This window comes from Myotis yumanensis, unplaced genomic scaffold (genome assembly GCF_028538775.1).
Source record: "Myotis yumanensis isolate MYYU_CA2020_CCGP unplaced genomic scaffold, mMyoYum1.0.hap1 SCAF_17, whole genome shotgun sequence".
NCBI classification, from domain to species: Eukaryota; Metazoa; Chordata; class Mammalia; order Chiroptera; family Vespertilionidae; genus Myotis; species Myotis yumanensis.
Window position 1 is genome coordinate 16,545,982 of NW_027223768.1, and position 13,663 is coordinate 16,559,644.

The 13,663-nt window shown below is 42.0% G+C and overlaps 3 protein-coding genes across 5 annotated transcripts in view; 2 read left to right on the forward strand and 1 right to left on the reverse strand.

Annotated features, from left to right (window-relative positions):
• CHD1L (chromodomain helicase DNA binding protein 1 like) overlaps nucleotides 1–5,006 on the forward strand; it is a 46,250-nt gene extending 41,244 nt beyond the window's left edge. Inside the window, exons 21-23 of the mRNA XM_070396328.1 lie at nucleotides 4–118; nucleotides 866–974; nucleotides 4,644–5,006. Of these exons, the coding sequence (XP_070252429.1) occupies nucleotides 4–118; nucleotides 866–974; nucleotides 4,644–4,722 (303 nt within the window). The 3' untranslated portion in view covers nucleotides 4,723–5,006. The remainder of the gene's footprint in view (nucleotides 1–3; nucleotides 119–865; nucleotides 975–4,643) is intronic.
• Nucleotides 5,007–6,517: 1,511 nt separating this feature from the next.
• Nucleotides 6,518–8,837, reverse strand: LOC138995556 (histidine protein methyltransferase 1 homolog). Of its 2 annotated transcripts, none has more exons than XM_070396081.1 (2): nucleotides 8,719–8,837; nucleotides 6,518–7,710 (listed from the first exon to the last, which is right to left on the reverse strand). In XM_070396081.1, the coding sequence occupies exon 2, from the start codon at nucleotides 7,667–7,669 to the stop codon at nucleotides 6,551–6,553; it is 1,119 nt and encodes a 372-aa protein (XP_070252182.1). In that variant the 5' UTR covers nucleotides 7,670–7,710; nucleotides 8,719–8,837; the 3' UTR covers nucleotides 6,518–6,550. The 2 variants fall into 2 exon arrangements, with proteins under 2 accessions (XP_070252182.1, XP_070252180.1); XM_070396079.1 differs by having other exon boundaries at nucleotides 6,518–7,864.
• A 144-nt stretch (nucleotides 8,838–8,981) lies between these two features.
• FIRRM (FIGNL1 interacting regulator of recombination and mitosis) overlaps nucleotides 8,982–13,663 on the forward strand; it is a 40,995-nt gene continuing 36,313 nt past the window's right edge. Inside the window, exons 1-2 of one of the 2 annotated variants that reach the window (XM_070397023.1) lie at nucleotides 8,982–9,119; nucleotides 12,895–12,934. In XM_070397023.1, the coding sequence (XP_070253124.1) occupies nucleotides 9,009–9,119; nucleotides 12,895–12,934 (151 nt within the window). In that variant the 5' untranslated portion in view covers nucleotides 8,982–9,008. The remainder of the gene's footprint in view (nucleotides 9,120–12,894; nucleotides 12,935–13,663) is intronic. The other variant, XM_070397024.1, reaches the window with a different exon arrangement.

Consider the following 13,663-nt stretch of genomic DNA (forward strand, 5'->3'; position numbering starts at 1 on the left):
TAGTTGGCCTTGATTGTGGCTCAGCACCGTGATCGCTCCAATGTGCTGTCCGGCATTAAGATGACAGCCCTAGAAGAGGGCCTGAAGAAGATTTTTTTAGCAGCAAAGAAAAAGAAAGGTGAGCTCCTCCATTTGTCCTCAGGAGTAGATGGATTTCTGTAATACGGTTTTTAAGGGGTGAGAAATGTCAAGAACCTGTTCAGTATACATATAAAGGTAAGTCCTGATGTGAGAGGCGAGAGAAGGAACCACCTTGTCATCTTGTATTTGTAAAGCCCTTTTTCTGTATCCCTGTATCTGTGATCTCTGTGTACCATCTGCATCCACTGGGGGACTTGTGTCATGATTTTGCAGATGAGGAAGGAGGCACCAGAGGTGAAGTAAACTGGTCACATGCAGTTGGGAAATGCCCTCTATCGCGTCCTCTCTTGGAGAGTCACAGTCCACATCAGCAGACAGTTCTCTGTCAAAAACCATAGTTCAGTGTTGTTTCCAAACCTTGTATATCTCAGAGTTTGTTGAACTGATTGACTTATTAAAGAATCTTTGCTGATTTTAATTACATCTCGACCATTGATCATATATTCGGTTTCCATTGTACCTACTTCTTTCCAGGGCCTACCTGTAGGTCAGTCCTTGTGTTCAACAGAATTATTTTTCCGTATGACATCCCTCCCCAGAATATTCTTGATGTTATAATTGTATGCTTTGAGTGGGATGCTCCATGATTATGTACGTTTGGTCCACTGGAAACCACAGAGAGACTAAGAGTAAACATTATTTTCTCCTTTGTGTATAAATATATCCACCAATCCATTTTTGATGAAGGAAGACATCATAATCTATTCTTTCTTCTTTTCACCAGCAAGTGTCCATCTCCCACGCATTGGGCATGCTACGAAAGGTTTCAACTGGTATGGTACTGAGCGACTTATACGGAAATACTTGGCTGCAAAAGGCATCCCAACTTATGTGTATCCTTTTGTTACTCTAATAGTGACCCCTCCCACTTCAAAAGGGAAAATGTCCTACATTTTCTGATATCACTGTTTACTCCAACGCCAAAGCCTCCTCTGCCACATTTTTCACTCTGCCCCTCTTTAATGAGAGAAAATCTAAGAAGCACTTTCTAACTTTTATCGAAGAAGACAAGTACATCCAAGCCTTTCTGGGTGCCAAGAGCTAAAAGACACATGAGAGGAGACGCATGTGGGTGGCTGGAGGTGGTGTCTTGGCTGAGGCACTCTGCGGGCACCTTCCCGTGGGGTCCAGCGGCCGAGTGGGAGGAGGCCCAGGGTGGGAGGGCCTGCCCTCCAGAGAGCCAGGGTCTCTGGTAGTTCAGTGACTTCTCCTGAGGAGGTACCTGACATCTCCAGAAAATCTCAAGGTCGGTGGGCACCCCTCACTTCCAGATCTGTGTAGACCCCACAAAGTCTTGGTAACCTGACAGTAACATCCCCCCCATACCACCAGTCTATACAACAACCTTTAACATCCAGGATGGACCTGACTTTCAAGAATGAGTTGTCAACAGTGAGAACACCAGTGGTTGTGGATTTTCATGCACAGTGGTGTGGCCCCTGCAAGATCCTGGGGCCAACGTTAGAGAAGGTGGTAGCCAAGCAGCATGGGAAGGTGGTGATGGCCAAGGTGGATATTGATGACCACACAGACCTTCCCATAGAGCAGTGTATCTTTTGATCTCACCTTTTATTTCTTCTTTGACCCAATCATTTTTTAGTAATAGTTGTTTTAGTAATACGTTGTTTAACCTCCACATATTTGTAGGTTTTTTTACTTCTTCTTTGCAGTTGATTTCTAATTTCAAAGTATTGTGGTCAGAGAATATACTTGGTATAATTTCATTCTTCTTGAATTTGTTGAGGCTAGTTTTGGGACCCGGTATATGGTCTATCATTGTGTACTGGAGAAGAATGTATAATCTGATGTTCTGGGATGAAAAGCTCTGTAGATGTCAATTATATCCATTTGATCTAATGTATCATTTAAGGCCGATATTTCTTTGTTGATTTTCTGTTTGGATGATCTGTCTAAAGCTGTCAATGGGGTTTTAGGATCCACAACTATTTATCATTATAAAATGTCCATCTTTGTCTCTTGTTACCTTTTTGATCTTAAATTCTATTTTGTCGGGTATAAGTATGGCTACACCTGCTTTTCTGTGGGTGCTATTTGCTTGGAGACTCATTTTCCACCCTTTCACTTTGAATCTGCCTTTGTCTTTGCAGCTTAGATATGTCTCCTGAAAGCACCATGTGGTTGGGTTTTGGTTTTTTGATCCAGTCTGCTATTCTGTGCCTCGTTATTGGTGAATTCAGTCCATTTACATTTAGGGTAATTATTTATGTATGAGGATTCCTGTAGCCATTTTATCTTTTGTTTATCTTTTGTTTCTGTGTCTCTATTGGTTCTTTTCCTTTGTGTTTATGTCTGTTTTTGTTTGTTTGGTGGCATTTCATGCTTCCTTCCTCTGTTTCTTCTTTTTTTATGCTAAGTGTCTCAGTTTTGGGGTTGTTGTGTGAGGTTACTATTAGATTTCTGAAAAAAAACAAAACAAAACAGTATTTTTTCTTTTTAATGCATCTGGCCTTCATCCTCCTTTGCCAATTCGGACCCTTTTCTCATCCCCATTTTTGTTTTGGTTGTCACAAATTATCCCTGTGTAGGCTCTCAGGTTGTTGGTGATATTACTCAGAGATTTGTGACTTTCTGTTCTTTGCTTCAGGTAGAATAATCTCCTTGAGTATTTCCTGCAATGGAAGTCTTCTGGTGATGAATTGCCTCAGCTTCTGTATGTCTGGAAAAGTCTTTATTTTACCTTCGTATTCAGAGGATAGCTTTGCTGGATATATTATGCTTGCCTCGTAATTTCTCTCAGTATTTTGAATATTTTGTAGAGTTTCTGCTGAGAAGTCCGATGGTAACCTAATGGGCTTTCCTTTGTAGGTAACTCTTTTTCTCTGGCTGCTTTGAGAATCCTTTTTTTTGTCCTTAATTTATATATATATTTTTTATTGATTTCAGAGGGGAAGGGAGAGGGAGAGATAGAAACATCAATGATGAGAGAGAATCATTGATTGGCTGCCTCCTGCACACCCCCTACTGAGGATTGAGCCCGCAACCCGGGCATGTGCCCTTGACTGGAATCGAACTCAGGACCCTTCAGTCCGCAGGCTGACACTCTGTCCACTGAGCCAAACTGGCTAGGGCTTTTTGTCCTTAAATTTTAACTGTTTTAATATATTTTGTTTTGGAAAAGGCAACTTTGGATTAAGGTAATTAGATGTTCTTGCTTCTTGGATTCAAGGATCTAGTTCTTGCCATAGGATTGGGAGGTTCTCATTAACTATTTGAATAGGTTCTCCATTCCCTTCTTCGTCTCTTCTTCTGATATGCCTATTATTTTTATATTGCAGAGTTCTTTCGTTTTTTTATGCTCATCTTTCTTCCTTCTACATTATTTCTAAATTTCTATCTTTGATATCATTGATCCTTTCCTCTATTTGGTATGCTCTGTTTCCTATCCTCACTAGTTCATTCTTCACTTCTTCCATTGAAGTCTTTATCTCCAGGATTTCTGTTAGGTTCTTTTTTTAAAGTTTCAATCTTTTTGGTGAAGCACTCATTTTGTGTGTTATTTTCTGAGCTTGCTAAATTGCTGTCTGTATTTTCTTGCATCTTGTTGAGTATTTTCAGAACTGCCATCTTGGAATTCTACAGTATTTGTCCTCCTGCTTGCAGTTAATGTGCTCTGTAAGCCTACTCCAAGGGCAAAGTGAGGAGATCTAGCAACCGCCGCCTAGCAACCACCCTGCTTTCCTGTGCTGTGTTCCTGCCCAGGACACTCAGTTCAACCACAGCTAGTTCTGCTCTTTCCTGCACAGAGTCTGTCTGTTTCTCCAGGCGGAAGGGGCTGTCCACAGCGACCAGATTCCTCCCCTCTCCCAGCTGAGCCTGGCTGTGCGTTCTGGCTGCTGCTACTGTGCTGTGTTCCTGGCTCATATCAGCCCCACTCCCTTTTTGCCTCCCCTTTTGCTCCACATGCCCATCTTGAGATGTTTCGCTGTGTGGGTCTCTCAGGCATATTTGAGCAGGGAATCTTTTGTTGAAATATGGGTGTTCAGGTTGTTGAAACTTCCAGGGGAGAGACTAAGGGGTCTCCCACACCACCATTCCTCTGATATAATCTAGTTTTGCTAGACTAGTATTTTCTTCTAATGATCTCTTGGTTGTATAAGTTAGAATTGTTTGAACTATATTACAAGAAGTCCAAATGTTATAATTATATAGAAACTCTATCTTTTTTTTACTTAGATACTTACTGAAATTAATTCACTCAGTGTTGGTTTTCAAGGTATTTAAGTTACTATAAAAACTTAGTAGAGAAGTCATGTTTTATACTCTTGCATAATTCAAGCAGTATCAAAAGCATTCTAGTACATCAGCAATAGCAGTAATAAGTACTATCGACATCTGAAGGATTTATAATATGGTGAAAGGGAATTAAAGGCATTCTACTTCTGGAGTGGTTATCTCAACAATGACTAAACTAGACAACTAGTAGTTCTAGTAAAGTTGATTTTAAAGTGATGAGATGCATCTTCCTTGACTGTCCTCACCAGATACTACTTTCCCAGAAACAAGGCTGCCGTCCCTCATTCACAGTCCTCATCTTCCTCCTCAGGACAGCTGCCGCCCTGAGAACCAGCCCCGGCTCAGCCCCAGCCCAGCCCCAGCCTTCAGCCGCTCGCTAAGGGTTTTGCTCAGAACTACTCTAATAGAATATTTTGAAAGGAATTGGGATCTGAAAGGTTGGCCTCTGCAGTACTCTTTTTTTTTTAAGTTTTAATTTTGTTCTGTATGTGTTGCTCTGACTGGTACCTGTGATACAGGGATGTATACGTTAGTTGGGAAAGTCCTTTGGCAGCTTCTCAGGGCCCCAGTTGGCATAGCTATTTGAATAATAATAAAATTTCTATCTCTAATGGTTTCATTGCTTTCTTTCCCCCAATCTAGATTTCTTCCCCTCTGTCAGACTGGATTAGAATATTTAATAGTCTAAGTGTTCTAATTGCCACCAACTTAAGCTATATATTTAATATAATATCAACCAAAATACCAAAGGAATTGTTTAAATTGTCAGAATGATTGTAGAGTTTACTTGGGAAAAATAAACATATATACACAGTAAATAACATACACTGTACCTTCAACAACAAAAAAAAAGGTTTGAAAAGGAAAGAGCAAGTCTTGCCTGACAGATAAAATTATATTATATAGGTGCACTGATTAAAACAGTTTACTACTTGTACAGAAATAGGCAATGGAAGGATACACCTAGATGGGGCTAAGACAACTATCTATAGGAGGGAGAGGGGGAAGATAAAATCATTTGGTCTGGCTCTTCCAAGGCGTTAGGGTGGGTTAATTAAATATTTTGACCACATATAGCAGGCTAATTTTCAAGTTGGTAATTTTGTGTGGCCCGAGAATGATGTTACAAATATCCAAATGGCCCTTGGCCGAAAAAAGGTTCCTACTCTTGGTATATATAAAAGTTAAGAAAGTACATCCTAAAAGTTCCCATCAGAAGGAAAAAAACATTGTTTTATTTTTCTCTTATTTTTTTATCCATATGAAATAATGGATATTAACTAAACTTATATACATGATATGTTTATAATATGACTATATATACACACATTAGGGATTTATGTATAATATATACAATTTTTAATGATGGGCGTAAGTAAAATTCTTTAACTGTGACTTCCATTTCAGAATAATACAAGGGTGCTAAATATTTGTGATGAAAAACAGGCAGTGGTAAAGTTGCGACCACTGGGGTGGTAAGAAAAGCTATAGACATCAGTTCAGATTCTGGTTCAAGGTGAGAAATGTGATGGGGATTTAATTACTTCCTTGACTCCAATTTCTTTATAAAATGGAGATACTAATTATAACCTGAATCATAGCCCAATTCAGGGCTGTTATTAATATTAAATGTTAGTATATGTAAAGCTCTTCTGCCCTGAACATAGTAAATACTGGGAATTGTTAGCTATTGTGACCATTATTAAAATGAGGATGCTATATGCCTCATAAGGTTATAAATATTAAGCAAGATGCTATAGAAAGTACCTAGTTAACAGATGTCCAGTAAATATATTTTTTTGAATCCTAATTTCTCAAAATAAGACCCAAAGCGTGCAGGCATGGAACAGACTGACATACTTTGATGCGGGGTTGAGAGGGACGAGAAGAGATAAACCAAATAACTTATATGCATAGCCCATGGACATGGGCAATAGGATGGTGAAGACCTGGGGGGTGGGGAGGTAGGGCCTGGGAGGAGCGGGGAAAAGGGGAAGAAAATGGGAGACATCTGTAATACCATCAACAATAAAAATACATATTAAAAAATAAGACCCTTGCTAACTGTATTATAAAAAGTAGCAAAGCAGAAATTAAACATTCTCAACAAGTTTTTGGTTATTCTGTTTATTTTACTTAGGACACTCCGTGGACATTAACTGGGATACTTAAAAGTCATTTCAATTAGGAATCTTTTTAGTCCTTCATCAATTATTTCAAGTGTTCTAGTCTTAAATACATTCCTTTCTTCTACAAACTTCTGAAAGAGATGAACACCTCCACCTACACCAAAATAATGTGCTTTGCTGGCCAAAAGCACCCGACCATTTTTACCTAACAATTGAAGGAATGTTTGGTGCAAAGTATCATAGTAATCTGGATTGTAAATCGTTTCTGAGGTGAGAATGAGGTCATATTTTTCAAAATGTTTTTCACTGGTTACAAGCTTACAAAACTTAGACCACTCCCCAGAAAAGAACCGGCATTGACCTAGTTTTTGTGCTACTTTTGGTTTCCTGCATCTTTTCACATCCGGCTCATTTCCATCATTTTCTTCATCTTCCAAAGTGGAGTTAGCCGCCACGTTAGGTAAAGTTACTTCGTCGATCACCAAACTGTTATAATCTTGAAAATGAACTTCGTTGGCCCCTCCCTTGAGTGCAATTAAACCCAGCAACCCTGATCCACAGCCAAGATCCAATACTTTTCCCCCAGCAAATTTCACTTGGGCCTTTGCGAAATAAGCCAGGAGGTCAAAGGTACATTCCCAGATTTTTAAACCTCCTTCATAAACACCGGTAATCAGATCAGAGTGAGAAGAAAAGGTCTTTGAAACGATGTTTTCTCCAGGGAAGTTCTCTTTCAACGAGATGGTTTTCACTACTGATATGTTCACGTGCTGGAGACCTGGTAATATTTCTATGACTTTATTTTCTAACACTTTCTTTAAATCTTCAGGCACAGCATGCTCTTTGGCAAGTCTCAAGCAAGGCTGTTTTTCATGAGGCTCTAAGTTCCCTGAACTGTGAGCTGCACTGAGTGAGTTGCATGTGTCTTGGGAGGGGGCTGCATGTCCCACTGACGTAGGTCCCCACGAGTGATCCGGAGGCAAGACAGACTGCTCTGTAGAACATTTTGTGTCCCCGTGTTTACCTTTTTGACTTTCTGAGACTGAAGACTCTTTTGAGGAATTTGGGGTCAAAGTTCCATCTCCAGGGGGCGTTAATTCATTATCCAGGTGGTTTTCTATAGTGAAATTAAATTGGAAGGTCATCCTCGTACAATCCTTCAGTTCAAAGGGAGACTCCTCAGCTTCTGGATAGAATTGATGACAGAACATAAACCTGTTTCAGTTATTTAAGTAGTTTTGTTTGGGCCACTTTCTCTGTAGTGGCTTATACAGTTACAAATATTTAGAGATGTTTCCAAATGACTTTTTAGAGGTCTTTGCTTTTCTTTCCGTTTAACTCTGGAGGAAAAAAAAAAAAAGAATAAAATTGATAGTAAAAAGCAAAATGACACATTTCCTTAAAATATAATAGTAAACAGTAATCACTCCAACCCCTTCAGCTAGCTACTTTTTCTATATAAGTTTTGAGGGAAATAAGGAGATTTGGAAACACACGACCCCGAAGGGGTCAAAAGCTGGATTAGAGAATGAAGAGTAAAAACAAATAATAGAACAACAGCAGCAACAACTAGAAAAAACAAAGTCCCACATTTTCGGGAAGGAACTGACAAGTCTAGCCGCTTGGTGTCCGTCACCTGTCATGACCCTGCCCAAACATATTAACCTACTAAACTGACAGCATCTCTTCACTCAGTCTGTTCCTGTTTCAAGTAACAGGAAAACAAGAGTTTCTTTTGGTAAATGTGTAGCCCTGTAAAAACTTGCACGGTTCTACTCTGGTGCAAGTTCGTGCAAATGACCTCACAACACTTGGTGGATATCAGCAGCCCTAAGTGCATGGGAATGGGGTGATTTTGGAGTAATCAGTAAAGGTCAGTTTGGCGGCAGAACAAACACACAATAAGGACACTGAACGGTTGGAGAGGCCTGTGGACAGTGGAAGCAACTTTACCGAGACTCTCACGGTACCAGACCTGCTTCAGATCGTACATTTCTGGCAGGTGCGGTCTCTATTCCCATTCAACAAGACGTACAAAGTAAGGTCACACGGTGAAGTGGACAGGAACCGGATCCAACCCCATCAGATGTGCAATCTCAAAGCCCCCTGGGATCGACGGTAGCAAATCTGGGGACTTAACGGCCTTCACCTCCCCAAAGCGCCTCAATGTAACAACAAAGACAGTAATCTAGACCTTGGGAAGCTCACAGCTCCGCCAGTTCCCAGCTCACGGCCGCGTGTAGAAACCTCATGTCCCGCCAGATGCTCGGGGCTGAAAGCGCGCACCAGTGAGTCGAGTCCTCCGCGGGCCAGAGAGGCCCGCTTTTTCTCAGCCGCGCGGGGCCCGGGCTTAACAAGGAGCGCAGCCCGCTCCCTCTCTATGGTATTGGCGCCGTCGGAGAGCTCGCAAGGCCTGCCGGGACGGCGGCGTTTCCGGTCTCGGCGGTGGCGGGACTGATTTGAAGCTGGTTGCTGGGCAAAAACATGTCTCAGGAGCGCGCCGTCTCGGCGAGCGCCGTCCCCCTGGAGGAATTGAGCAGCTGGCCCGAGGAGCTGTGCCGCCGGGAGCTGCCGACTGTCCTGCCTCGGCTCCTCATATCCTTCGCTGTCGCTTGCACTCAGAGGGGAGTGGGCGGCAGGTGTCACAACTTTCCCCTCAGCTGGGCCACACCCGCCGCCAGGTCGTGTTGCGTTCCCGCGGCCTGAAATCTCCCGGTTCTTGGTCGGTGAGCGAGATGGAGCCGCGAGGGGACGGCGGGCGAGCGGGGACCGTGTGCCCGAGAGCCAGGGCATGCCTGGCTTTGGGATGGACTGCTCGGGCTCGCAGAGGTGCCCTCTGCCCCTCGATGGTGGAGGTGCGAGTGGCTTTTTCGTCCATTGCTCTGTGCCGGGGAGTTTTTCTGTGCTCCCCACGACTTGTGGACAGGAGAGTGGGAGAGGCAAGGACTGGGACCCGAGCGGTAAGGCGAGACCTGACTCTAAGCCAGTGGTTCTCAACCTTCTGGCCCTTTAAATACAGTTCCTCATGTTGTGACCCAACCATAAAATTATTTTCGTTGCTGCTTCATAACTGTAATGTTGCTACTGTTATGAATCGTAATGTAATTATCTGATATGCAGGATGGTCTTAGGCGACCCCTGTGAGAGGGTCGTTCGACCGCCAAAGGGGTCGCGACCCACAGGTTGAGAACCGCTGTAAGCGGGATGAGGCAGAGTCCCTTTGAGCTGTGTCATCTCTAAGATGCGTGGCGGATCTGAAGGACACCTTCCCCGGGATTGTGAGGACTACGGAGGCGGAAGGTTTCGAAGTGCTGCTCCCTCCCTCGCCCGCCGCCTGTCCTGCAGCGCTGGCTGGGAGGAGCGGTCCACTCTCCTTGTTGGTTCCACCTGCTGGGCTGGAGGGGCTGGCAGCCTCGGTTGCCCAGGTGCGGACCATTTCTTAGTTGTCTCGTGCCTTTGTGGTTGTCAGTGTGCCTCGAGCCCTGGCCGCTCATGGTAAAAGGTAATTTTTTTTTTTTTAATGCTTTTGCGCTCACCTTCAACATAAAACTACACTGAAGAGGAAAAATGACCTTTATTTGAGAGAGTCCCCCCCCTGCATAAATAATGTTTATAGTTAAAGCCAAACACAAATGTTGCCATCCCATAGACGTCGTTCGTCTAGGCATTGGCACAATCCCACTAGGTACCAGAGCCCCTTTGTTAGTCGTTGTGCAGATAAGGAATCCCCATCCTCAAGGATTTGGACTTGAAAAAAAACCCCACAGGATTTTGACTTGGGAAACGGAATAGCTTTCCTTCTCAGAGACATGTACTGGGTCCTTAACTGGGTGTATCAGGCAGGATGGCAGGCTTTGGAGTAACAAAGATAAGGAACATGGTTCCTCTTCTTCCCCTCAAACTTAATAGGGCAGTGGTTCTCAACCTTCCTAATGCCGCGGCCCTTTAATACCGTTCCTCATGTTGTGGTGACCCCCAATTTCCTTGTTACAAATTGAACATAATTAAAGCATAGTGATTAATCACAAAACCAATACATAATTATATATGTGTTTTCTGATGGTCTTAGGCGGCCCCTGTGAAAGGGTCGTTCGGCCCCCAAAGGGGTCGCGACCCACAGGTTGAGAACCGCTGTTACAGGGGAACCTCAGTAATTGAAAGTGAACATTCCCACCTGGTTTTGCATCTCACACTTAACATTCAGAAAGACCCAAACCTGTTCTTCCCCCCGTGTTCTTCATTGAAATACAGCAGGTCCTAGAATAATATGATTTCGTTCCAAGTCATTTCATTAGAAAATAGGAACTTTTTTTTTTTTTTTAAATATATTTTATTGATTTTTTACAGAGAAGAAGGGAGAGATATAGAGAGTTAGAAACATCGATGAGAGAGAAACATCGACCAGCTGCCTCCTGCACATCTCCCACTGGGAATGTGCCCGCAACCCAGGTACATGCCCCCGACCGGAATCGAACCTGGGACCCTTGAGTCCGCAGGCCGACGCTCTATCCACTGAGCCAAACCGGTTTCGGCAGAAAATAGGAACTTTTGTTTAGATCAGTTGGCCTATGGAAAAAGTGGTTTTGTGTTTCTTAAAATCACAGAATCTATTGATAAATTAAGTGAGGACTTAACTGAAAATGGTTTCACAAACCTTGAATCCTCACATCTAATCAGCAAGTTCTCTTGTCTCTGACTTCAAGCTGTATCTTGAATGCATCCACTTAACTCCATCCCCAGTTGCTATCACTTTATTCTAAACATCCATCACCTCTCACCTGGACTGTTGTTAATAGTTTCCTTATGTCCTCTTATAATCCATTCTCCAAAAGTAGTTCTGGGTGAAAGACCTGCCATTTCCTTTTTAAACCCCCCGCCCCCCCCCAAATTTACCGTAAGGCCCCATGTAATATAAGCCTTGCCTTTTCCTCCTGCTTAGCTCACTACATTCTGTCCACGAAGGCATGATTCCCCACCTCGAGGTCTTCATGCTTGCTGCTCCCTCAGCCACCCTTGTTCTCCAGCCTTTTGTGCAGTTCATCATTCGGGTCTTGGCTCAAATTTCACCTCTTTCGGCCCTTTTCAGAGCCCTCAACTTTAGGTAGTTCCCACAAACCCAATCTGCAACACTTTTATTACTTTGTCCTGTTTTCTGAAGAGTACTTTATCATTAACGAAAATCATCTTGTTTTGTTTATTTAAAAAAATGTTTATTGCTTTCAGAGAGGAAGGGAGAGGATGATAGAAACATCAATGATGAGAGAGAATCATTGATCGGCTGCCTTCTGCACATCCCCCAATGGGGATCGAGCCTGCAACCTGGTCATGTGCCCTGACCAGGAATTGAACCAGTGAGCTCTTGGTGCACAGGATGATGCTCAATTCAATGAGCCATACTGGCTGGGCTATAAGTATATGTTTTATAATTTGATTACTGTTAGGATAATGTACTGTAACATATTTTGTAGGCTTCTGTTATGTGCAGAAGAGTTTCAGTCTGGTAAGGTTGGTAAGAAAGGTATGAAAATAATATGAAAAGAAGATAGAAGGTGGTGAGTGACTTAAGACAGCTAAAGTACTATAGAAATGCTGAAGAGGGAGAAATTGCTTTCCTGCCTGAGAAACCAGAAACCCATGGCTTATTGTGGCATTTTTGTCAGCTGTCAAAGATATTTTATCTGATAGCTTGAAAAGGCAAGAATATCCCTGGAGCAATTTTTTTTAAAAAAAAATATATTTTATTGATTTTTTACAGAGAGGAAGGGAGAGGGATAGAGAGTCAGAAACATCGATGAGAGAGAAACATCGATTCAGCTGCCTCCTGCACACTCCCCACTGGGGATGTGCCCACAACAAAGGTACATGCCCTTGACCAGAATCGAACCTGGGACCCTTCAGTCCGCAGGCTGACGCTCTATCCACTGAGCCAAACCGGTTAGGGCTGTTTTTTTAATCTAAAAGCTTCAACTTTTTATTTATTTTTTATCATCACCCGAGGATATTTTTTTCCCCATTGATTTTTAGAGAGAGTGGAAGGGAGAGGGAGAGACTGAGACAAGCACCCATGTGAGAGAGACACATTGATTGGTTCCCTCCCACATACCCCTGACCAGGGCTGGGAGCCTGCAATCGAGGTACGTGCCCTTGACCAGAATCAAACCTGGCACCCTTCAGTCCACAGGCCAACGCTCTATCCACTGAGCCAAACCGGCCAGGGCAAGTTTTAACTTTTTAAAAGCAAAATTATGCCAGTAATTTGAGTCTAGCTTTAATCTCTTACTGATTATTGCTTAAACTTCAAGAATGGTCCTTTTAAATTTGTTTTCAGTAGTGAACATCCTAATAGTATGATTTTCCTTAATTATTTTACTCCATGTATCAACATTCTGACAGTTGGATTGAGCATATTCGTAAGTCAAACTGTCTTACTGTATGAGTTATTTTGATGTTAAGATGTGAATCATACTTATCAATACAGCATTGTATTCCCTTCAAATTGAATCTTTTCTTATTGTCCTGTTACAGTCTCTGTAACTTTAAATTACTTAAAATGCCCAAATTTCTTCTAATTATAGTACTTAACAGTTTTAAATTCCATTTTTGATAGATAGCAAACGTATTCTGTTTAATAATGTGTGTGTAAGCACAATGTAAACTTTAAATGTTAGTTGTTAAACCGTGTTTAACCTCTATGCTTTCAGCCTCTAACATGTGAAGTAGCTTTAGAAAATAGTTTCTAGGTTACAGAAAGCTGATTATTTAGGTGATGACACATTTGTCATTTGGAAAAAGTTGTCTTTCTCATCTTTATCTGTTTTCATTACCCTTATTTGATGTGATTTGCTTATTTAGCCAGGAGAGGTTGGGAAGAGTAAAGACTAGACAGTAGTTTACATTTATTTTGAGTTAGAATGGTTGTGGAATATTTGTTTATAATTTTGAATCTATGTTAGAAACAGAATTATTTTTTATACTGAGTATGAGTCACATATTCATTGTAGAAAATATGAAACATACAGAAAAAATAACAGAACACACCTATGGATCTGAAATGGTTAAGATTTTAATGGAGAATATTCTCATTCCATTTCTGTACATTCCTGCCAGATTACCTATTATTCTTTGTATGTACATGTTTA

Bases quoted from the DNA above. Each gene is read 5' to 3' on its own strand.
- LOC138995556 (XM_070396079.1), bottom strand. From the start codon at position 7,735: ATGTTCTGTCATCAATTCTATCCAGAAGCTGAGGAGTCTCCCTTTGAA.